At 42.0% G+C, this 25,323-nt stretch overlaps 1 protein-coding gene across 3 annotated transcripts in view; it reads left to right on the top strand.

Annotated features, from left to right (window-relative positions):
* The window catches only part of zzz3 (zinc finger, ZZ-type containing 3), an 88,684-nt gene that overhangs the window by 49,660 nt on the left and 13,701 nt on the right, over nt 1-25,323 (top strand). For all 3 annotated transcript variants that reach the window (XR_007248446.2, XM_048539530.2, XM_048539531.2), the window contains exons 3-8: nt 10,089-10,227; nt 11,748-11,895; nt 13,316-13,443; nt 19,158-19,229; nt 21,157-21,258; nt 22,278-22,373. Coding sequence is in view for 2 of the 3 variants with exons in the window: in XM_048539530.2 (XP_048395487.1) it covers nt 10,089-10,227; nt 11,748-11,895; nt 13,316-13,443; nt 19,158-19,229; nt 21,157-21,258; nt 22,278-22,373 (685 nt within the window). In the remaining variant the exon portion in view is untranslated. The remainder of the gene's footprint in view (nt 1-10,088; nt 10,228-11,747; nt 11,896-13,315; nt 13,444-19,157; nt 19,230-21,156; nt 21,259-22,277; nt 22,374-25,323) is intronic.

Genomic DNA, 25,323 nt, shown 5'->3' with positions numbered 1-25,323 from the left:
CTCTGATGCTGCCTGGCTGCTGTGTTCCTCCAGCTCCACACTGTGTTGCCTCAGAATCCAGCATCAGTTCTTACTATCTCTGTGTAAATACAAGTTGTTGTTGTAACTGAACAGTGCTCGAGAGAAAGGGTTAGTGACTGACGTTAACAAGAGAAACTGACTGAAAGATAATGACAGCCCTAGCCTTCCACAGCCACTAGGACCAAATTTTGGAGAAAAGAATATGCTTTGAGAACCACATGCTGTCAAAAAGGGTCCTACAACCAGAAAATTGCTATGAAAGAGTAGTTAATGCTGTAGAAAATGTTGCCGCTGTTGGTCGAGAGATATGTGCTGCCAGGGCTCTGATGAGAATTCCCCTATTTCCTTTTTTGAAACAGCAACAGCCACGTAAATTGCCTATTACCAACAGTTCTTTAACTGCATTATTCTGCAAAGAAAATATTACTTCTGAATTCCATCTATCAAGAACCTAGCACTCTGTTTCATTATGATGACTTAATGGGCACAGTGGAGTTAAGTTTCAGTAGATCAGCCTCAACCTTGTTGTTAATGAATCGTGTTCATGATCTGATGATTGAATGTTTGGATTTTTCGGTCACTTCTTGAAAATTCTGAAAGGTACAGGAGCAGTGTAGGAACGGTCATTTATATTTGGCAAAGTAGTTAACTTGATATTGTTTTCTCTTCCCCAGATATTTTACAAATGTGCTTGTACACTGTAGAGATGAGTGAAAATTCTGCACGAAACTGAAATGTTTTCCTGCTTTGCATCCAGTAGCAGAATGCAAAAGCTGCCCTGAGTTTGTCAGTCCAGCCTCTCATTAAAAGACGTTCTTGTCTCTTGCCAAGATGGAGGTTTCAGTTTCCCACACTGAGTTCTTCAGGTCACTCCAAATGCACTTGCTGAATTGATACCAGTTGTGTTGGATGTCTGAATGTTTCCTTTTTGTGAATTTTGTGGGTAGGTGCCATTTGGAATATGGGCCAACACTCTGAATACTGTCATTGGCCATAATCCACGTGAAGAAATTGTAAGCAGCGTTCCTGACACACAAAGTGTAGGTCGTAGACATTGATTAGGACTTTGCACAAATTGCACTCTGTCACTGCTCAGGTCCAGGGCCCTAACAGATGGGGACCATGAGTGAGAGATGCTGAACAAAGTATGCACCCATCCCATTTTCTTGCTCATCTGTAGACCTGCAGTTTTCTATTTCAGATATATAGACTGCTCCCTTTTGGAAACTATTGCTTCCACTGCCTTTTTAAATGACGAATTCCAGAAAACATAGCTTTCTTTTTAAAAATAGCGTCTTCTCCCCTCTGATTCATTTTGCCCTTCACATCGAAGAGTGCGTGTATGGGTCTGCTAACTGACATGGGAAGCTTGTTCTGCCAAAAGATGTGCTGTGCTTCTGGCCCTTTGGTGAGCATTGCAGTTGTCATCCTGCTGACGATATGGGAGCTTCTTCACCTTTAGAATGGAAACTTCGACTTAGCTGCGGTCAGAGTGAAGTCAAAACAACAGAGCACCACAATGCTGAAAGTGCTTGGGCATTTGACAACTGAAAGTATGACTGCGGTGAGACAAGCAGCCAGTTGCAGTTTACATCTCTACATTTTAAACTTATTTCTCTTTCTTCCAGCTAAGCAGTGATGCGTAGGAGCTTTCAGCTGTATCCTGCATCTTTTTTTGTGTTTTTTGAAGTGGTGGTTTTGTTTCTGGTTAATGGTTGTGCTCAGTTGCATGGCAATGAAGGCAGATGGCTCATTATCTCATCTTAATTAACTTTTCAGGAGCTCTGTTTGGTATGTCAAGGAGCACAAATCTCATCTCCTGCCCTCCCGTCCCTGTCACTGGTGCTCTGGCCTTTCCAATTACTTCCGAATTGCAAAGATACTGTCCTCCTCTATTGCCTGCCTCTGTGCTGTCATCTTCATGATGTTGACATCAGAACTCCTACTCCCATTTCATTAAATTTCTAATCTCCTGAAGCTAAGAAATTCCTTTCCCCCCTCGATCTAAATCTACCCTTTATAACCTTAAGGTTTGTAGTCTGCATTAGCTGATCCTAACTATCTGATCTGTACTATCTCGGATTTATTAATCTGTCTGTGTTGGAGGAGTCAGTTTAGCCCATTGTGCTTCCAGAATTGTCCAATTAATTCCAAAACCCTGGAAACATTTCCTTTGCATTTGAAACCGTAGTGCTATTCCTGATACTGCTAAATCTGTCTGTTCCTGGTGGATCCTCCATTATTTTCAAAAGGCGCTGTAACTACTGCAAACATTTTGATTCTGAAGTGTCTGTTCACGCTAAGCTAGATGATTCCAGTGAAGCTTGAAACCAGTGTAACTGGTCATTGGATTGGCTGTCAGAACTTGTAGAGCATTGTTTAGTTGAGAAATGTGATTACATACCTCCAGACTGTAGGTTTGGTCTGTATTAATTCAAGTAGTTGGAATACTTGAGTTACATCCTAAGATGTGAAAGCTAAAGTAGTCCATTCAGCCCATCAAGCCTGCTCTGCTGTTCAGTGAGAATTTATTCTTCAGACCTAATGTTTAAGCTCGGCTGTTATGCGATCGCTGACGAAACAGCATGTTGTGTTGTGACTAAGGTGGAGATGTTTAGCAGCTGCGATAAAGTAGTAAGGTTGAGATGGTGCCAAGACAGTGAGCCGTGGAAGTGTGTGTGGGGTCCTTTGTGTCTCAAATCCTGACATTGCTGCACACACTGTCTGTCGTTTGTTGTTCAGTAGTCCTCTGGAGAAACACCTTACACTCTTTAATGCGAGACAAGCCATTGCTTCCTGCTCTGGCTGTGTGTCATGAGCAGCATGTGCAAAATAATTTCTTGTGAGGAAAACCAGTTTCTAATTGTGATTTGCCACTACATTTTAGGTGGAACAAGAGAATTTATAACAGAAGAATAAACAAGTTTCTTTCTACTCATCACCACAACCCCACTTATGCACCCTGTTGCCATAGTAGGAAGGATATTTTGATTCCGATGGGAGTGTGGTGTAAATTTACCTGAATGAGCCCTCAACTCCAAGGATTAAAGTGAGGTGAGATTACTCAAAGTTGGTTGCATTCTGTGGGGTTCAGAAGGTTAGGGAGTGACTTGATCGAAACTTTCAAGATATCCAGGTGAGCAGAGAGATTTTCTCTCTCTACCTTATTTTGCTGATTTAAAGTCTAGGCTTAGGCTAAAAATTATGGTCAGGCCTTAGCCAACAAAGTTAAGAAACTCATTCACAGTAAAGGATGGCAGAAGTTTGAAACACTGTTCTGCAAGTGGTAGGTCATGTTAATTTGAAGTCTGGGACCAGTAGGTTAGACCAGGGAAACCCAGTGGATGTTATCTATCTAGACTTCCAAAAGGCCTTTGATAAGGTGCCTCACGGGAGGCTGCTGAGTACGGTGAGGGCCCATGGTGTTCGAGGTGAGCTACTGGCATGAATTGAGGATTGGCTGTCTGACAGAAGGCAGAGGGTTGGGATAAAAGGCTCTTCGTCGGAATGGCAACCAGTGACAAGTGGTGTCCTGCAGGGTTCAGTGTTGGGGCTGCAGCTGTTCACTTTTATGTATTAATGATCTGGATGAAGGGACTGGGGGCATTCTGGCTAAGTTTGCCGATGATACGAAGATAGGTGGACAGGCAGATAGTACTGAGGCGGTGGGGAAGCTGCAGAAAGATTTAGACAATTTAGGAGAGTGGTCCAGGAAATGGCTGATGAAATTCAACATGAGCAAATGTGAGGTTTTGCACTTTGGAAGAAAGAATACAGGCATGGACTATTTTCTAAACGGTGAGAAAATTCGTAAAGCAGAAGTACAAAGGGATCTGGGAGTGTTGGTCCAGGATTCTCTAAAGGTTAACTTGCAGGTAGAGTTTGTGATTAAGAAAGCGAATGTAATGTTGTCGTTTATCTCAAGAGGGTTGGAATATAAAAGCAGTGATGTGCTTCTGAGACTTTATAAAGCACTAGTTAGGCCCCATTTAGAATACTGTGTCCAATTTTGGTCCCCACACCTCAGGAAGGACATATTGGCACTGGAGCGTGTACAGCGGAGATTCACACAGATAATCCCTGGAATGGTAGGTTTAATGTACGATGAACGGCTAAGGATCCTGGGATTGTATTCATTTGAGTTTAGAAGGCTGAGGGGAGATCTAATAGAAACTTACAAGATAATGCATGGCTTAGAAAGTGTGGACGCTGGGAGGTTATTTCCATTAGGCGGGGAGACTAGGACCCATGGGCACAGCCTTAGAATTAGAGGGGGTAAATTTAGAACGGAAATGAGGGAACATTTCTTCAGGCAGAGAGTGGTGGGCCTGTGGAATTCGTTGCCACGGAGTACAGTGGAGGCCGGGATGTTAAATGTCTTCAAGGCCGAGATTGATAAATTCTTGATCTTACAAGGAATCGAGGGCTACGGGGAGAGTGCAGGGAAGTGGAGTTGAAATGCCCATCAGCCATGATTAAATGGTGGAGTGGACTCGATGGGCCAAATGGCCTTACCTCCACTCTTATGTCTTATGGTCTTAATACCAGATGTTTGTCAAACAAAGGTATTAAGGATGAAGGATAAAAGCAGTTATATAGGTCACGGTTTTACCATGGTCTTGTTTAACAACAACAGAAAAGCTCAAGATGCCTAAATGTCTTCTGATTCTATCTTGTCTACTTAATCCCATCCCATCCCCTCCTGTGGCATGTGTAACTAACTACCTCCCTGGCTCATTCATTGCACACATCATTGACCTTCCCTCCCTGTAACATTCTATGACTTGGAAAAAAATTCTACTTCACTTTGGTTCTTAACTCAAACACCCTTATTTTAACTGAGTTTATGCTTGACTACCAGAAATTGTAGTCTCAATGTCAGTATGCCATCAAGCACAGGCCTATCTTGGATAGACTTAAAAGACTGTAACTTGCTGGATTGGCTGATTTTTTTTTTCTTTAAAAAATGTATTGAGCAGTTAGTGAGGATGCACTAATATGATTATGTTGAACCAAAACATGTGTTTGAATGTGCTTTCACACTGCAGTTTACGCCTTCAGTGTGAAGTGGTTTCCACTAGTGTACATTAGTAACACAAGTACAGCCTGAATCTGGTGGTACCCACTTTACTCCCTTTAAGCCTTACTTCAGTGTGAAGTTAAAAGCTTTCTGCTTCTGTGGAAAATCTGTTGTATAGCTGCACTTTAATGTCTGATATTTGCAGTTCGGCAAGTGTTTAGACATGTTCCAGGCTAGTGTTTTGTGAGTGGTCATGGTGTTGGTCTAAAAGACTCCATGAAGGAAGATCTGGTTCTCTCAGCCTACAGAGCATCTTGCAGAAGCTATGCCGATGCCCTCATTAATTTCCATGATTTTGGTGGAGAGTCAATACCATCTATTCTTTATCTGAATACTTGAACTCTGTGAAGTTCTTTTGCATTGTTGTAGTTGAACTACTTTGTTATATAACAAAATAAAACAAAGACCTGCAGATGCTGGAAATCTGAAACAATTAAAGTGCTGGAGACCTCAGCAGGTCTGACAGTGTCTGTGGAGAGAAAGCAGTTAACATTTAAGCCCAGTGACCTTTGTTCAGAACTTGTAGTTTCAAAGAAAATGTGGTTGATGACTTGGAGTTGGGTTGGGAAAAGGAGTGCATGGGTAAATGGAGACCGATCCTAGAGAGAGAGAGAGAGAGAGACAAGGGATGGAATGTTAGGCAGACAAGGGAGCTTGTTGTCAGCAGGCCGTGGAAGAAGAGAAGTCGCCCATGGCATGACAGAACCTGAAGTGGGGAGGTGGGTAAAAGACGTGGAAGGAAGTGTTCAGGCTCTACAATTATTGAATTGCTTGTGGGCTCTCAAGGTTCTGACCGTAAGTAGTTTTTGGTGCTAGATATCAAAGACCTATCTATTATTTGCATTTTTTCATATGACTTGTCTAAGGCAGTCCATAATTACTTGGGAATAGAGATTAACAAAAATATTTGGAATCTTGCAAGATTTTTAGTTCGTTCATAGGATGTGGATGGCACAGCTGAGGTCAGTATTTGCTGTCCATTTCTAAGTGCCCCTGGGATGGTGGTGAGCTGCTTTCTTGAGCAGTTGCAATGCATGTGGTAAAACTGCTTCCACAGTGCTGTTAAGGAGAGAAGCGGTTGCCCGTTGAAGGAACAGCAATATTTCAAAGCCAGAGTGGCTTTAAACTTGGAGGGAACTTGCAAATTTTGGTTCTCCTGTGTGCCTGTTGACCTTCTACATATTGGAGGTATTGTTGAAGTAGCCCAAACAAATAGATCTGCGATAGATCTTGTATGTGGTACTGGTTACACCCACCGTGTTCCACAAATGGAAGGAGTGAATATTTGAGGATTGGCATGCTGGCTAGCTGCTTTATCGTCAATGGTGTGTTTATTAAGTATTGTTGGAGCTACACCCATCCAGACGAAGAACAAAGAATTACAGCACAGGAACAGGCCCTTCGGCCCTCCAAGCCTGCGCCGATTGAGATCCTCTATCTAAACCTGTCATCTATTTTCTAAGGGTCTGTGTCCATTTGCTCCCTGCCCATCCATGTACCTGTCCAGATATATCTTAAAAGACGCTATCGTGTCTGTGTCTACCACCTCCGCTAGCAATGCGCTCCAGGCGCCCACCACCCTCTGTGTAAAGAACTTTCCACGCATATCTCCCTTAAACTTTCCTCCTCTCACTTTGAACTCATGACCCCCTAGTAATTGAGTCGCCCACTCTGCGGGGGGGGGGGGGGGGGGGGGGGGGGGGAAAGCTTCTTGCTATCCACCCTGTCTATACCCCTCATGATTTTGCAGACCTCAATCAGGTCCCTCCTCAGTCTCCATCTTTCTAATGAAAAAAATGCTAGTCTACTCAACCTCTCTTCATAGCTAGCACCCTCCATACCAGGCAACATCCTGGTGAACCTCCTGTGCACCCCCTCCAAAACATCCACATCCTTTTGGTAATGTGGCGACCAGAACTGTACGCAGTACTCTAGATGTGGCCAAACCAAAGTCCTATACAACTGTAACATGACCTGCCAACTCTTGTACTCAGTACCCCGCCCGATGAAGGAAAGCATGCCATATGCCTTCTTGACCACTCTGTCGTCCTGCGTTGCCACCTTCAGGGAACAATGGATCTGAACACCCAGATCTCTCTGTACATCAATTTTCCCTGGGACTTTTCCATTTAGCGTATAGCTTGCTTTTGAATTAGTTCTTCCAAAATGCATCACTTCACATTTGCTCGGATTGAACTCCATCTGCCATTTATCTGCCCAACTCACCAATCCACCTATCTATATTCTGCTGTAATCTCCGATAGTCCCCTTCACTATCTGCTACTCCACCAATCTTCGTGTCAGTTGCAGACTTGTTAATCAGACCACCTATACCTTCCTCCAAATCATTTGCGTATATCACAAATGACAGTGGTCCCAGCACAGATCCCTGTGGAACACCACTGAACACAGGTCTCCAATTTGAGAAACTCCCTTCTACTACTACCCTCTGTCTCCCGTTGCCCAGCCAGTTTTTTATCCATCTAGCTAGCACACCCTGGACCCCATGTAACTTCACTTTCTCCATCAGCCTGCCATGGGGAACCTCATCAAATGCCTTACTGAAATCCATGTATATGACATCTACAGCCTTTCCCACATCAATCAACTTTGTCACGTCCTCAAAGAATTCTACTAAGTTGGTAAGTCATGACCTTCCCTGCATAAAACCATGTTGCCTATCACTGATTATTCCCATTTGGAAGAAAATGTGCTTGATCCTATCCCTCAGTATCTTCTCTAGCAGCTTCCCTGCCACTGACGTCAGGCTCACCCGTCGATAATTACCTGGATTATCCCTGCTATCCTTCTTAAACAAGGGGACGACATTAGCAATTCTCCAGTCCTCCGGGACCTCACCCCTGTTTAAGTAGAGAGTTTCCCATTGTATGACTCACTCTGCACTATTATAGATGATGGGAGGACTTAGAGGAATGAGGAACTAAGTTAGTTTTTGCAGACTGCCTAGTTTCTGACCTCTTGTAGTTTATTTTATTTGTGTAGCTAGACCAGTCTTTGTTTGGGAACCGCTGATAATGTCATTGAATGTTGAGCAACGTGATTCAGCCCTGAAGAAGGGTGACTGGACCCGAAACATTAACTCTGATTTTTTTATCCATAGCTGCTGCCAGACCATCTGAGATTTTCCAGTAATTTCTGTTGTGAATAATTTCAAATTTGGGCTTATATGAAGGGCAAGGTGAAAAAACAAGGTGTGAGTGTTACAAAAATTTAATTTGGCCAATTATGTCTTATGTACAGTTTTGGGAGCATCTATTATGTAACATTAAAGCTATTAGGTAGGCAATATTTTTTGAGGAATTAACAGACAAGGTTGATGCGTAAATTAACTTACAGAAGATGTTTAACAAAGTAGGGCGGCAACGTTACTATATTTCCTACTTCACACGGTCTTGATGGCACTCGGGATACAATGAACAAGGAACTGCCTCCCACATAAAGCAAATAAACTTACATTTATATAGTTACTTCCACAGTTTCAGAACATCAAGGGTTTTAGAACCAACTAAGTATCTTTGAAGGCAGACTGTCACTGTAATGTAGGAATTATGACAGCTAATTTATACGCAGAAACTGCAAAGTGATTGTGAGTAGAACGGGGTGACACAGTCGTTAGCACTGCTGCTTCAAGGTGCCCGGGACCTGGGTTCAGTTCCACTCTCAATCAACAGTCTGTGTGGAGTTTGCACATTCTCCCCACGTCTGCTTGGCTTTCCTCTGGGTGCTCTGGTTTGCCCCCACAGTCCAAAGATGTGCAGGTTAGGTGGATTGGCCATGGGAAATTGCCCATGGTGTCCAGGGATGTTTAGGTTATGTGTGTTAGACATGGGAAATGAGTCTGGGTGGGATGCTGTTCAGAGGGGCGGTGTGGACTTGTTGGGCTGAATGGCCTGTTTCCACACTGTAGGGCTTCCAAGAAAAGCTGTAATGTTCTATTTTCTATTTTCTATTTAAGGCTAATAGATGTGTTCAAATGGGTGAATGATTTTGATATGGGAAATGGTTCCCAATTATTTACTTTGTCTGAAGAGTTATAAAACTCAGAGGATGCCCTTTGAAGGTGATTGTCAAACAAACTGCAGGTGTGGTGAGGAAACCCCTCTTTTCATCACTATAACTCATTGTGTGGACTATATTGTCTGAAAAGATGTTGTTTGAAATGATGCTGTCTGAAATGGTTGGAAAGGATGTGTAAATACTTGAAGAAAAAATATTTGCATAATATAGCACAGCAAAGGCATAAGAGCAGGAACTAATTGGATAACTCGACAAGAGTCAACACAAGTATTGCGTGGAGAATGGCCTCTTTCTATGTTGTATCATTGTATAATTATGAAAAGGCCATGACTTCAGAAAATTGCATTCTACTTGAATTCCTTGGACTTCCCAAATTCTGCTTAACGCCGAGTGCTCGTTAAACCCAAGATGGAAAACATTTCCCCATTTCAGGCACTAGAATTCAACTATTCTTCGGTGTATGGATGGACTTGAGTCAGCTACATGAGCAACCTCGAGTCATAACAGCACTTCCTTGATACCTTGTGAAGTTCTGTGTGCTCCCATTCTGTATGTGACCTTTCTTGTTTTCTTTGTGTGAAGATGGTTTAGCTGGCCATCTGATTGCAGATCTCAATATCGGCATTTAGGTTGACTCTGCACTTGCTTCACTTGAAGCTATCGAAAAACAGCCTAATGAGTTGAATAAATAAGTAGAATTATTTCTCTGCCATCAGCTTGTATTGAATTCAGAGTTACTTAAATTCGATGCCTGTACATGGTATACATTCCATATACTATCCTTGTATATATTAGCAACTTTTGTAACTTCTTAAAGCTGTCGGTGGTGTACTTCAAGAAAGCAAGGAGGGGACCCTCATTCTAGCTCCTGGTCATGTTACGTATTTTAAACTTCTGCGAATGTTGCTCTTGGTTTATTCAGAATAACTTTATTTTGTTTTTTGTTCAGTTACCAGAGGCTGCTACAGACCATTGCTGTACTCGAAGCTCAGCGAGCCCAAGCTATTCAAGACTTGGAATGCTTAAGCAGACATCAGAAGGAAGGGTTGAAGGAACCTATTACGTTTGTAGAAAATCTCCAACAGAAGGTAGGTCATAAACAGATCCTTAAATGTGTATCTTTCAGAGTAGTAGTAAGGACCTGTTTTTTCCTCCCTTTTTTTCTACCTGTATTTTCACCAAAATTCCTAATTGTGATACAGATCATTTATCTGGATAACTATATGTACAGTGAGTGAAGACCATCTCTTTTGTTGGTTTATCCCAATGTCTGTCAAGCTGTTTAACAATGTAGAAGGAAATAAAGTCAACCATATGGGTACATTATTGCATGTGAAAATTTTGTGACTTCTTGCAGAGTGTGGTCAGAGAATTCTGGGCCTTGACCCCACCACAATATACTGAGTTCGGAAACTAGACTGCCACTCTACTGTGACGTTGAGCAGTTGCTGCATTGTCAGAAATGCAAATAAGTTACCAAATCAATGATGGGGAATGACTCTCAAATTGAGATCAAGTTGGAAAAGCTTGCTCATGGATAAGATCAAATGGGCAGAAGAGATGTTTTCACCTGAGCTCTTGGAACATAGGAAATGTTTAGTACTAACCCGTAAGGAGTATGAAAACAGTAAGAGTCAATCACATGATGTGAAACTGGGGACAGAGCAGGTAGTGGTGGCAGGTACTGTATGCTAAAGGCCTTCACTAAGCTACTGAGTTTATAACAAAACAAAAATTGAAGCAGGGTCACTAGACCTGAAATATTAGCTCTGCTTTATCACCACACATGTTGACGGACCTGCTGAGTTTTTCCAGCAATTTCTGACTTCAAGCATCTACAGTTCTTTGGGTTTTTTTGTTTACTGAGTAGTTTTTAAAGACAGATTGACACATTAATGGTTATTTTCAAATGCTGATTTTTTGAATTCAGTTTCACAGTGTACTGTGAAGAATTGAGCTCATGCCCTCCATATAGCTCGTTACTATCCATTACTGCTGACCTCCTGTGACCCACTTTGTCCCAGCTGAATGAAGCAGAGCTGCACTGGAAATCAAATAAATACCTAGAGCTGGAGAATTCTACGTAGGAAGAAATAATTAGAAAGTTTGTGGATTCAGCCTTTTAAGAACCTCTGTAAATCCTGTAACAGCAATAGAAAAGGAAAAATTTTAATGAATAATTTTAGTAGAAGCTTAAAATTTCATGGCACCAATGCTGGCATTTGCGACATCATTCCTTTGCTGATAGTCTTATTCAAGTAATCACGTTTTCTCGCACATTCCTTATTGTCTAGCAGTATTCCATTTCAAGTATGCATCCAATTCCTTTTTGTAAGCTACTGTCTAATCTGCTTGCATTGTCCTTTCTGACAGTGCATTCTAGATGACAACAACTTGCTGTGAAGCTAAAATAGATCTTATACTCCCTCTGCTGTTGTTAATTATCTTAAATCTGCCCCCTCTTCCATTGATGACAGTTTCTCTCTCTATCCACTTTAACAAAACTCTTCAAAGTTTTCTTCACTTCATCTGAGTGCTTGTTTCACTAGAAGCTAGTAGAAATAAAATGTGGATGGATTTTGATGTTTTAACCTTGCCTATAATATAGGTTGACATGGGTTTCCCATGTCCTCAAAGAGTGGTCCAGCTGCCTCAGATCCCATGGGACCATTACACGTCTGGGCTCGGAAATTTTGAGAAAGAATACAGAAATAAGAAACACAACACCCGGAGGTTAAAACTCGTCTTTGACAAAGGTACGTGTCCGTACGATTTTGTTCCTAATTCAGTTTGCCATGAGATGACCTCAGATCTTAATGTGAATATATAAAAGATGTTGAGAAATTTATTTCCAAATAATAATATGCATTGTTTTTGGCTCCTGCTGCAAATTCTACTCCCTATTTACCAAATCCATCCTCCACTGGCACCTGTTCTGGGCTGAATCTGACTGTTTACAATCTTGGCATTCTATTAGATCCCTTCCACACTATCAGTAATGCTGTGTTTTTTGCCCTCCATAACGTTGCCTGACTTCATGTCTGCCTCAAGTGTCCTGCTGAGATCTTCATACCCTCCATGAACTTGAGCTTATCCAAAACCCTGCTGCTCATCATCTTATTTGCCCTGTTCACTCTAATGTTTGCTCATGTACAGTAGTTTCCAGTTAGTTAGCACCGAGATTTTAAATCTCTTAACCTTGATTTCAGATCCTTCCATGGCATAGAGCCATAAAGCCGTGCAGCATAGAAACACATCCTTCGGTCCAACCAGTCCATTCCGAACATAATCCAAAACTAAACTAGTCCCACCTGCCTGCTCCTGGGCAATATCCCTCCAAACCTTTCTTATTCATGTATCGATCCAAATGTCTTTGAAGTGTTGTAATTGTACATGCATTCACCATTTTATGCACCATTCCATATGCAAACCATCCTCTGTTTAAAAATTTACCTCTTACGCTTTTTTAAAATCTCTTTCTCCTCTCACCTTAAAACTGTGACCCCCGGTCTTGAAATTTCCCATCTTAGGGAAAAGGCGACTGCCGTCAACACTATCTGTATCCCTTATTATTTTATAAACTTCCATCAGGTCACTTTTCAACCTCCCACACTCCAGTGGAAAAAGTCCCAGCCTATCCAGCCTTACCTTATAATTCAAACCTTCCATATCTGGCCACACCTTGGTAAATCTGTTCCAGCTTGATAATATCGTTCCAATAACTGGGTCACCAGAATTGGGCAATGTATTCCTGAAGAGGCAGTACCAGTGTCCTATACAGCCCCTCCCTACCTCTGTAATCTCCTCCAGCCCAATAACCTGAGAGATATCTGCCTCCACCCTCCAAAGGAATTGCTGATTTCCTCATTTTAATTGCTCTGCTGTTAGTGGCCATGCCTTCAGCTCGCTGGACTCTTAAGCTTTGCAATTCCCACTCTAAACCTTTCTGCTTCTCTACCTTTTTTTTGGCAATTTATGACACTCGTTAATCCTGCCTCTTTTGCCAAGCTGTTCGTCCTTTGCGCTAATATTTTCGGTGGCAATATCTTGTTTATTGTGTTGTATTGAAGCACCTTGAGACGTTTTATAATGTTGAAGTCATACTTTCTTTCCTTTGCAAGTATAAGTCTAGTTCTTTTACAAAACTTTTAATTTGGATTTTCTCAATGGGGTTAGGTTTGCCTGTGAGACCAAAAAGCCCCATGGATTCCAAGAAAGATGCAGAGTCGTCATCATCCTCTTTTTACTCTTCAACATTACCCTCAAGTGATGCCCCTGAAGTAATGAATAACAGCCGTGCGCAGGTGAGGAAATGTGTTGATGAAAATTATGAGAATGAATTAATCTGATGCAATATTTTAATTTTTCACCACTGAGATATTTGGATTTGAAGAAATGCAAGTTTAAAGTTGCTGTAAAATGGTTTCAGGATTGCACCAACTCTAGATTCAAGTGGGATATTAACGCTCAAACTGACTAGGAATATTGATTTGGTGTTGTGTTGAACTTTATTTCTGAACTCGTGCATGTTTTCTCTATTGACCATTAAGAAGCAGAATTGCTTTGCGATGGTGCTACATTTTTACAGTGTTGTGTATAACCCTCCTCCTTGCAATATAAGCAACATCACTGTGACACCAAGGGAGCGTTTGTCCAAGCATGTCATCAAGGAACTCTCGCAAAACTGAGTCAGTGGGAAACGGAGGGGGAAATTCATGAATTTATGTCATATTTAACACTAAGGAAGATGATTGTAGCCATTAGAGTTTAGTTATCTCAGTCCCAGGACGTCACTGCAGGAGTTCCTCAGGGTAGCATACTAGGCCTAACCATCATCAACTGCTTCATCAATGAACTTGCCTCTTTTGTAAGATCAGATGTAGGGTTGTTCGCTGATGATTGCATGTGTGAGGCACCATTCACCATTACTCAGAAACTGAAGGAGGCTGCTTCCACATGTAGTAAGACCTGGACAACATCTAACCTTGGGTTGATAAGAGGCAAGTAATGTTTCCACCATTCAAAAGGCAGGTAATGATCAGTTGCAACAAAAGACAGTAGCTGTCCCTCATGAATTTCAGCAATATTGTTACTGTTGAATCTCCTAATAGCAACAATCTGGGGACTCCAATGATCAAAAGCTGAACTGGAATAGCCGTATAAGCACAATCAGATCAGAGGCTAGGAGTTCTGCAAAGAGTACCTCACTGCCTGATTCCTCATTGTCTGTCCACTAACTACAAGGTACAAGTAGCAGTGTGATGCAGTACTCACCACTTGCCTAGATGGTTCTGGCTCCACTGAAGCTGAAGAGACTTGACACCATCCACAACAAAGCAGCCTGTTTGGCTCCCAATCCACCACAAATGTGCATCAGAGCTGAAGACAGGGAACAGTGGTATCAGTCTGCATACCATCTACAAGATGCACTGCAGCAACCCACCCAGTCTCTGCTTGAATACCTTCTGAAACTGGAAGCTCTGCCGTCAAGATGCATGGGAACACCACCACCTGCAAGTTTTCCCTCCAAGCCTTTCACCATTCCTCTCTCCAGTCTACATCCCTGCTCATTTACTGTCATAGGGTTACAATCCCGAGCTCCCTCCCTTATAGCATTGTGAATGTACCTACACCTGAGGGACTGCAGCCGTTCGAGAAAGTAGCTCATTACCACCTTCTTGAGAACGGTTGGGCACTGACAGCAAATGCTGGCCAAGCCAGTGATACACACATCCCATGTTTGATATTTTTAAAATACTTCTTTAGGAGAAATGTCTCCAATCTATGAGTTGTGAGCTTCCTTCACTCGGTGTTTTGGAAAGCTGCTGTGTGGGGTCATGTACTATTGTGTACTTATCAGCTCAGCATCTGTTTTTGATTTCAAAGTCTGACTGAAGCAGTGACAGTGTGGAAAAGGAATGATATCCTACTCAGAGCATTGCCAGGCAATACTAAAATTTGAGTTAAGCAAGTTAAGAGCAAATCTATATGTAGGTAACGGATTTGGGCTAACTTAGTCCAGAGGAGGGAAAATAGATTGCACTAAGATTTTCTCTGCACGCTCAATGCGGCACAATTGTATGTAGGCCATAAAGAAAGGATTTACAATTTTGCTTATTACCTATTCTTAACCAATTTTCGGAACAACATGGAAGAGGCATTGAGAACAAAGTGTGGAGCTGGATGAACACAGCAGACCCAGCAGCATCTCAGGAGCACAACAGCTGACGCTTCGCGCCTAGAAAAGGCATTGCTGTCTAACCAGTTGTGTTGTCTTGTGAATGAGAGTTGTTACCTGAATTACCAAGGTTGACATCAAGCAGGAAAAGCTAAATGCTGTGAAGTAATGATGCATATTAAATAGCGCATGTCGTGATTGCTTGATTTTAGATGCTTATTTTCTACATTTGTGTTTTTCTAATAAATTTCTGTCATGTAGAATTTGCAACACAGGAGCAGGCCACCTGACAGTGTTTCTGCTCCACATGAGCAAATGCTTCAGGGACTAAACAAGATTAGGCTTGAATTGGCAGCCATGTTGGGTAATGTGTGCCAGCCTCAGTAAATTATTTGCTTGGAGTTGTGGATATGGGACAGTGACCATGATTGTCCACTTCAGAATTGGAAATCCCTGCAAAATGTAATGTGCTTGGCATTGAAAGAATGTTTGTATTTGTATGTAATATTCACCATCCCAAGCTGCAATTTGCTGTTTGCTTACAGCTCATACAATCACTGCAGTAAATTATTATTCACCAAGCAATTTGAATTCTCACAAGATCTATCTTAATAAACTGCAATTATACGCTAGGTTAGTTAGAAAAGTTAAAATGTTACTGACTTGCGTCAGTGCAGTGTTCCACTTACTGATTGTAATCTACATCCTCTTCACTTCCATATCATCTCCAATATTGGCAGCTTATCCAGCGCAACATTTACTATAAAACTCATCTCCGATCTGGACTAATCCCTGTCTTGTGCTGACATAAGAGCTAACTTTCTCCATCTTCTGCTGTATAATATCAGGGGGTACAAAGAGATCATCCCTATGGTTAGCAAGCATGCACTTCAAATTGAATTCCACGCTCAGCTCATGGGGATAGCTTTCTGCAGGGGGATTAAGTGCCAGGAAATTTGCAGTACAACATAGGTCAGATCTCTAGTTTTGGCTTCATGTGTGACTGTAATTCAGAGGCTGAAATTCCTGTTGGCTTTTAGATACAGCACCGAAACAGATCCTTCAGTCCAACGTGTCCTCGCCGGCCAGGCATCCCAATCTGACCTAGTCCCATTTGGCCCATATCCCTCTTAAACCCTTCCTATTCATATACCCATTCACATGCAGTCTAAATATTGTAATTGTACCTGCCTCCTTCACTTCCTTTGGCAGCTTGTTCCTACACACATCACCCTCTGCTTGAATAAGTTACCCCTTGGATCCTTTACAAATCTTTGCCCTCTCTTATGCCGTCTGGTTTTGGACTCCCCTACAGAAAAGTATTCATCCTTTCCACGCCACTTGTGAGTTTATAAACCACTAAGGTCACCCTTCAGCCTCTGATGCTCCAGGGAGAAGAGCCCCCACCGATTCATCCTCTCCCTGTAGTCAAATCCTCCAGTGTTGGCAGCATCCTTGTAGATTTTTTTCTGCAACCACTCAAGCCTAAGAACATCCTTCCGATGAAAGTGTGACCAGAATTGTACACGGTATTCTAAAGGCGACCTCACCAACCTATGTGGATTCTTCAGACCTTGGTTTAATGAAGAATAAAAACAAAGTTGCTGGAAGAGCTCAGCAGGTTTAATGAAGATTGAAGGATCGCAGAAGCCAGAAGCACCTCCAGGCATATCCAAAAATGAGGTGCCAACCCAGCGAAGCAACAACACGGGACTGCGCACATGCCAAGCTGCGGACTAGGGGCTAAGGGACTCTGCACAGTGGATCAGATCAAACCTCTGCACCCCATCACACCGAATCGTGAGTAGTAGTGGATAACCAAAGAATTAGTCGGAGGTGGAGGCTCCATAAATATCCCCTCATTGATGATAGGAGATTCAAGGACATCAGTGCAATGGCAAGGCTGTAGCATCTGCATTAACCTCAGCTAGAAATGCTGAGTGACCGATGCATCTCAGCCTCCTCACCAGGTCCACAGCATCACTAACGCCAGTATTGAGCCACTTCAGTTCACTCCACATTGTACCAAGAAACAGCAGATGGGTGTGGATGCTGTAAAGGCTAGGGGCCCTGACAACATTCTGGCCACAGTACTGAAGACTTGTGCTCCGGATCCAGCCTTGCCCAAGCTGTTCCAGCACAGCTTCGACACTGATGTCCACCCGACTATGTGGAAAGCTGCCCGGAGTGGTCTGCCTGCAGACAGCCGGACAAATCCAACTCAGCCAACCACCACCACCCCACTCTAAATCAGCAGCAAAGTGAGAACACGGAGCTCTCTGAGGCTCTGGTTTCCTCCAGGGTCACCTGGTTCCCAATCTCACTACAGTCCAGTTCCAAATGTGAAAAAAAATGAGCTGAACTCCAGAGGCAGTGACAGTGACTGTCCCTGACACGAAGGTAACCCTGTACAGACTGTGCCATCAAGAACCCCCAGCAAATATGGAATTGAAGGGAACCGGACAAAATCTTCCCGTTGGTTGGAGCTGCGCACAGGAAGGTGGCTGTAATTGTTGGAGGTGAATCATGTCAACCTCAGTACAAATCTGCAGGACGCTCTCAAGACAGCATCCCAGGCCCAAATACCTCCAGCTGCTTCAATGACCTTCCATCCTATGAAAGGTAAGAAGTGAAGATATCCACCAATGACCTTACCATGTTCTTCACCACCCGCAACTCCTTGGATACCGAAGGAGTCGGGGTTTATAAGCCCCAAGACCTGGACAAGGTTCTCTCTCAGGCTGGAGCTGACAAAATCTATAATCATTACTCAAGTGTGTCTGAAATTGAGAATTACTCAAAAGATGCTATTCACCGACCTTGTTCATGAAATGGTGGTTTCTGGGAACCAGCTAGCACGTTTTGGGCATGGCAGTAAAAAATAAAACCCTCATTCAGTTTCATTATGTTCATTTGTCTTAATTCTTCTACATCTAGCCTCTAGTGCATCCCCAGTATTTGTTACTCTACCATTACAAAGAACATGAAGCCTCAAGTGTGAAAAAAGACTTCTTTTAATCCATTAATGGGATGAGGCCATCACAGGCTGTGCAGCATTTATTGCCCATCCCTAGTTGCTCAGAGGGCAGTTTAGAGTCAACACATTCCATGAGTCTGGAGTCATATATAGGCCAGGTAAGGATGACAGTTCTCTAAAAGACATTAGTGAGCCAGATGGGATTTTTTTGACAATCGACAATGGATTCATGGTCATCATTAGATTGTTAACTCCAGCCAGATATTTGTATTGAATTCACATTCCACCATCTGCCATGGTGGGACTTGATCCCAGGTCCCCAGAACATTGTCTGGCCCTCTGGATTAACAGTCTAGCCATCACCTCCACTGGTGCTGGTTCCACTTATTCCCCAAGTTTTGTTTTAGGATCCGAGTTGACCGTTTATCAGCTTGAATCAATGCTCTAATTCCCATCTTAAATCACTCCTTTTAAAAGGACCCTTAAAACTCACCTCTTTGTTTAAGCTTTTAGGTGGCTCACTGAAGTTTCTGAGTTTATTTGCACTTGTGTAAGGCACTCAGGATGTTTAACAATGTTAACAGAGCAATATAAATATAAATTTATTATTGATTAGGACGTTTCTCAGATTTTTCCTACAATCATGGCAAATGATGTTTGTGTTACTTCTGAACAATTTATATTCTGGAACTGAAAGCTGGATGTTGGCTGAAATAAGATAACAGGGAATTTTAGGGAATAACTTACCGCATCTCAAGGAATATTGTGAATTCATTCATTCAGTTTCAAAATGTAACTCATTTACATTTTACAACATTTTATTCTGGAAGAGAAAACAATTACATTTTTTTGCACTGTTTCAGGTAATAAGAGGGAGGATCTGTGATGACTCCAAGTCAGAGACATTTAACCAGCTTTGGAGTGTAGAAGAACAGGTAACTATTTCGCAAGGTGTATAGAATTTATGTAGAAGAAAGGACATGAAACTACAAGTGTGGGAAAAGACCCTCCACGGTGCTGGTTCCATCCATTGTCCAAGTCTTGTTTTAGGATCTGAGTTGACTATATATCTGCTTGAAACTTGCAGCATGTCACTCTGCATTTAATCAGGAATATAAACAATTTGTTTTTGAAGGACATATTTTATAGTTGTCAGTAAGAGCTGAGATATACAGCATAAGGTGCCCCTTTTGAAGACGGAGTGCAGTTTTGTGTGAAGACAGACCGGGATCCCCTTCCTGTGTCTTGGATGAAAGTTTTTAAAAATAAGATTTAAAATGTATTCTTTTTTATGTAATAACTAGCATATTCACCCTACAGGCAGGTAGAGTGAGAATCCAATAGATTTTAATCGACAATTCATCTGACTGCACTCTTCCACACAGTTATTTTTAATAACAAGCTTTTATCCTACATAATATGAAACACCCGATATGCAAAGTAAAATAATATATACTCGGTGTTTCTTTTCACAATGAATTTATTTTCTTTCTCTGAACCCTTGGTGTCATTCTCAAAATCCCCTGGATAAAACCTGCATCTTCACCTGTTTTCTCAGTGTTTGTTAATACTCTGAAAATTTCATTATCAGTTACAGAGGCAGTACCTGTTAGGGGGCTCTCTTCATTTTAAGTGCTTGTTGAATTGCTGAATATTTCATAAGACTGCATTAAAATTTCCTCCTCCTTGAAGCAAAATAATGAGATTTCTTGATCATTCTCAATTATATTTCCTGATGTTTTTCGAGAAATACTTTGAGGTACGTGTGTATTGTTACCATAAGAACATTCGGGGGCTTCCCTAAGGGTGGCAAAATACTTTACTGTTAACACAACACATTGAAGATGGCTATTTTTACCAAATATTTGTACCACAGTATTTGGATATCTCTGATCCGCTGCCAAAATTGAACTCTAGGTCTGACTCCTAATCATGATGAGGATCAGCAGTGGAAGCTTCTGTAAAAACACTCACTCCCCTACTTGGAGTGATTGTGATTCTTCTATTCTGCTGCCACTGTGTCAGCTTCTTTCTGCCTTGATCTAGCCTCTCAATCTTCCCTGGCTGCATGTGTTCACTGTACCTTTCCCTTGCCAAGTAATTACACGCTGTGCCTCAAAAGACAACGGAGATAAAAACAAGTATGAGGGACAAAATGAAATCTAGGTGGGAGCTGAGGATAACTAAGTCACTTTCTTTCTTGAAGTTTATGGTTACGGTTAGTTCAAGGCTCTTAGAATCCCTACAGTGTGGAAGCAGGTCATTCGGCCCATTGAGTTTGCACCAACCCCGCCAAAGGGCATCCCACCCAGAGCCAACACCCCTGCCCTTTACTGTCACCCTGCATTTCCCATGGTTATTCCACTTGGCATGCACATCCATGGATACTATGGTCAATTTCCCATGGCCGATCCATCTAACCTGCACATGTTTGGACCATGGGGGGATTCACAGAGCACCTGGAGGAACCCCACACAGACACATGGAGAGCTTGTAAACTTCACATATCCCCGAGGTTGGAATTGAGCCTTGGCCCCTGGCGCTGTGAGGCTGCAATGCTAACCACTGAGCCGCCCTACCACTGTTCTGTTCTCTGGGCTCTTCAGTTTTCAGTTTGTGGGTTCTGTTAGTAGTACAGTGTGAACAGCCTGGAATCTCCCCATTTTGACCCCCACCCCCTCTCTCTGAGGGTTAAGTCTGTGGCCCCTTCCACACCCCTCCTGTTGCTGCTTCTGGGAAAGCATGGACAGTGCGAGCAGTTGAGAAAATTCTTAACTTAAATACCAAGCAGTTCTGAGCCAGTGTAGTCATTGAATATTGTCTGAAGACTTGACGTGCCCTGTACCTTTTTTGTTTTCAAAGAAACGATTAGAGGAGCTGCTCCTTAAGTACCCCCCGGAAGAAGTGGAAACGCGACGTTGGCAGAAGATAGCGGACAAACTAGGCAACCGGACCGCAAAGCAGGTAACCAATAATCAGCAGGGCTGTTGCAGGTGTTGAGCACAAGTTCCAGTTATTTTGCGCCAATATCATCGTATCTACTGATTTTCAATGTATTTTTGTAACTATCCATTGATTAAAAAAAGTCCAGTTCATCATAGCGTGTGCAAACCTTTTCATGCATAGGCCCCTAGGATCTGTGTCTGGAGGTGTAACCATGTTTTCATTTAATTCACGTGGGAAGTTGCTGCTATGATGTCACATTTAAGTTCAATATGAGCGCAGAAGTGTAATTGTTAATTGTGCCAGGTTAATAATTGGGAATTCTGTGGCCCCACCATGAAGTTGAATTCAGTAAATATGTTATGTTTCTGGTTTGACTTCAGACAAAAGAAGTTGGGATTTCCTCCGTGGAGCGAGGGAGATGAAGAGGAGATTCTGTAGAGGTTTTCAAGTTTATGAGCAGGTTGGATAACATAGATAGGGACAAGCCTTTCCTGCTTGTAATGGAAACAAGAATGAGAGAGCGTAGATTTAAAGTGATATATAAAAGAAGCAAGGGTGATCTCTGTGTGTTTGTGTGTGTGTGTGTACGTGTCTGTGTTTGTATAGGGTGCACAGTGGTTTGGTAAAAATCTTACTGCAGAGTGAAGTTAGGTCATGATAGATTTACAGCATTTAAAAGACATTTGGATGGGTAAGCGAATAGGAAGGGTTTAGAGGGATTTGGGCCAATTTAGGATTAATTGATGATAGCTGGTCGGCTTGGACAAGTTGGACCAAAGAGTCTGTCTCCATGCTGTAGAGCTCTATCACTCCATAACATTCAGTAGGAGCCTTTTCCTTCCATAGCATTGCATGACCATATTTTAGCACGTGGTGTGTTGAATATGAATTTCCATTGTATAACAAAATGGCAAATTAGAAAAATGTAAACTGAGTTTGACAAGCTGCCATGCCTGAAACTTCAGCCTTTTTTTTCCTCCCATCAGTACTAATATTTCTTTTCATCCCAGTTATTTTGTGCATCTCTTTCAATCCAGGTTGCCAGCAGGGTGCAGAAGTATTTCATTAAATTAGCTAAAGCTGGAATCCCTATTCCGGGCAGAACACCAAACCTGTACTTGCATTCAAAAAAGGTATTGTGCACATAACATAGCAGATAATGTGTAGCCATTTCCTGTACTCTCGTTAACATTTGTTATCTCATTTTCTCTTTATGCAAACTATCCTTCCCTAGTTTCTGTCAATTTCTGTCCTTCTGTGTTTATTAAGGTGATGTGAACTCGATCGATGCCATTGCAGCAATTCCCTCATTAATCCACTAGGAGGTGCAGTTGTACTGCTCTCTGTCTCTCGATCAAATGTTTTGAGCCCTGTGATTCTGAAAAGTTTGCAAGGGCAATTACCTTTCAAGACTAAAACGATTTTAACAATTACGTTATGTAACTAAAGGTACCACCCTGCTATTCCTGACATGCATTTGCACGTATGTAGGCAGTGGTGTGAGAGCACTTGCCCCAAGTTCCTTACTGATGGTTGGCAGTAATCTTTACTGAACTGGTGCACTGGGCCTGAAACGTAAATTCTGATTTCTGTCCACAGATGCTGTCAGACCTATTTAGGTTTTGTTTTTGTTTCTCATTTCCAGCATCTGCAGTTCTTTTTATTTTAATTTGCATTGGGAGGTGGCTCTTTGGGTATGCAGTAAATGTTAGGATTTAGGCCCTGAATTACAAAGCAGTACCTGGAGTGGAGTTATCACTGGGTGATGATCTTTGGTTCTCTGCCTAACATCAAACGCTGCCTCACCGCCTTCTGAAAGTGCGCAATAGAGAAAAAAATTTCTCTTCACCCCTGCCCTAAAAGGGTGATCCCCCATTTTAGGACAGTGCCCAATAGCTCTGGGACCCAACCACAAGAGCACATATCCTTCCCATGACCACCTTGTCAAGATTATTTGAGATTTTATGCACTTTAATTAATACAACCCTTACTGTATAAACACTAGTGTAGTCCGGTTCAATCTATACCACTTTCCTCAAGGTCAGAAATCACATGATACCGGGTTATAGACCAACAGGTTTATTCGAAATCTCAAACTTGCAGAGCACTGCACCTTTGTCAGGTGGAGATCCTCCTCCACATCACACTTTGCTCAAGACAACCCACTCATCAAGTATCGATCTGGCAACTCTCCTCTGAATTGTGTACAATGCAATTACATCCTTCTTGAGAAAGAGACAAAAGACAGGAGTTTTACTGATTGAAAAGGCTGCACTCAACTGGGTTGGAATCCATATCCTGGTAGAAATGATAAATGGAAATGTGGAAAAGTCTTTGAACTAGTAAGATTTAGAAGTTCAGGAGGAGCCTACAAGAATGTGAGCAGCCCTATTGTTAACTAAAACTGGGCAGGAGAGCATTGGAAATAATTAAGTAAGGGAGGGTATTGAGGACAATAGTGACATAAACCCTTATTAAAAATTAGTTAATGCTGTCTGTGCACAATGCATACAGCATAGAACAGTTCAGCACGGTACACATCCTTTGGCCCACGATGTTGTGCCAACCTATTGTCCAACTAAGATCAACCTACCCTGCACACCCTACATTTTACTGTCCTCCATGTGCCTACCCAAGAATCGTTTAAAAGTCTTGTTTGCTATAAAACGGGACCTGAAGGTCATTGTGTTTGGATGACCCAGGCGTAATAGGGATAACTGTGATATAGCCACAGAACAACCATGACTGGGAATTAAGCGTTGCAAGGTTGAATGTATATTTGGAAAAGGTGGTGTTTAAGGTAAGGTGGAGTGGCTGTAGTTACAGATAACAGACTGCAGAAAGAAACAGAAGTAGTAGTAATCGTCTGGTGTTCTGTACGAGAGTGGGGCTGTGTTGTTGAGTTAAATGTGTTTTCCGAGTAGGAATGAAACAATGATTGATGGTATTATTGTGCATTGGTAAAATTGGTGTAAGGCAGTTCTGTATAAACTTCCAGAGGAGGTAGCCTTTATACCAAAACTTTAGGAAATTCTAAGGCAGTGTTGATTTACTTCAATGCTTAATGCATAGAAATGAATTCACATGGAAACTAATTTTCTGCACTAACAGAGTGACACTGCCTATTCTGAATTATAATAATATTTCTGAGAAATGTAGCAAGTATTTCAGAGAAAAATATCACACATGATGCAAACTTGATTATCTTGAATAAAAACTGCAGATGCTGTAAATCAGGAACAAAAACAAAGTTGCTGGAAAAGCTCAGCAGGTCTGGCAGCATCTGTGAAGGAAAAAAAAAGTTAACATTTCGAGTCCGGTGGCCCGTCCTCAGTTCTGAGTTCGAGTTTATAGAATGTCAGTTTTATAGATCAGAGCAGATTTGAACCCAAGTGGTTGCTATGGCAGATCACAATAGATGCCTTGCTGAATGAGATATTGCTGTAAATTGACCATTGGGGTCAGCTGAGGTTCCGTACCCCATGCACTACCTGGTAGGATATCTTGCCCAGTCATTGGTGAAATGTTGAGTGACCTAGCTAATATTTCATTGATGGAATGTAATACCATGTGAGTCAGGAGCAAGAGAAGGCTATTCTACCTTTTCTGCTGTTCAGTGAGATTATGGGTGATCTGATGATCTGATTGTAGCCTTCACTCCAAGTACTTAACTGCCTCCAAAGGATCTGGACTCCCCATTGATCAAACATCTGTAGTTCTGCCTTGAATATTTTCAATGATCACTACAATGTGGAAGAAAATTCTACAGACTGTTGGCACTCAGAGAAAATGTTTCTCCTCACCTCTTTCTCCCTAGTTCTCGATTCAGAGGAATATCCTCTCAGCATCCACCCTGTAAAGTTCCCTCAGGAATATGCATGTTTCAGTAAAATCACCTTTGTTCTTTTGAAGTCCAAGGGATAAAGGCTAGCAGTATTCTATTTTTCCTCATAAGCAACCATCTTCAACTCAGGAATCAGTTGAATGAACCTTCTCTGAATTGTTTATAACGCATTTATAGGTATTTTTAATCAACCTATTCAGACATATTTTGACACGCCTCTCGAACAGGTGGGACTTGAA

This window comes from Stegostoma tigrinum, chromosome 8 (genome assembly GCF_030684315.1).
Source record: "Stegostoma tigrinum isolate sSteTig4 chromosome 8, sSteTig4.hap1, whole genome shotgun sequence".
NCBI lineage: Eukaryota > Metazoa > Chordata > Chondrichthyes > Orectolobiformes > Stegostomatidae > Stegostoma > Stegostoma tigrinum.
This window is presented reverse-complemented; position numbering and strand designations above follow the sequence as displayed.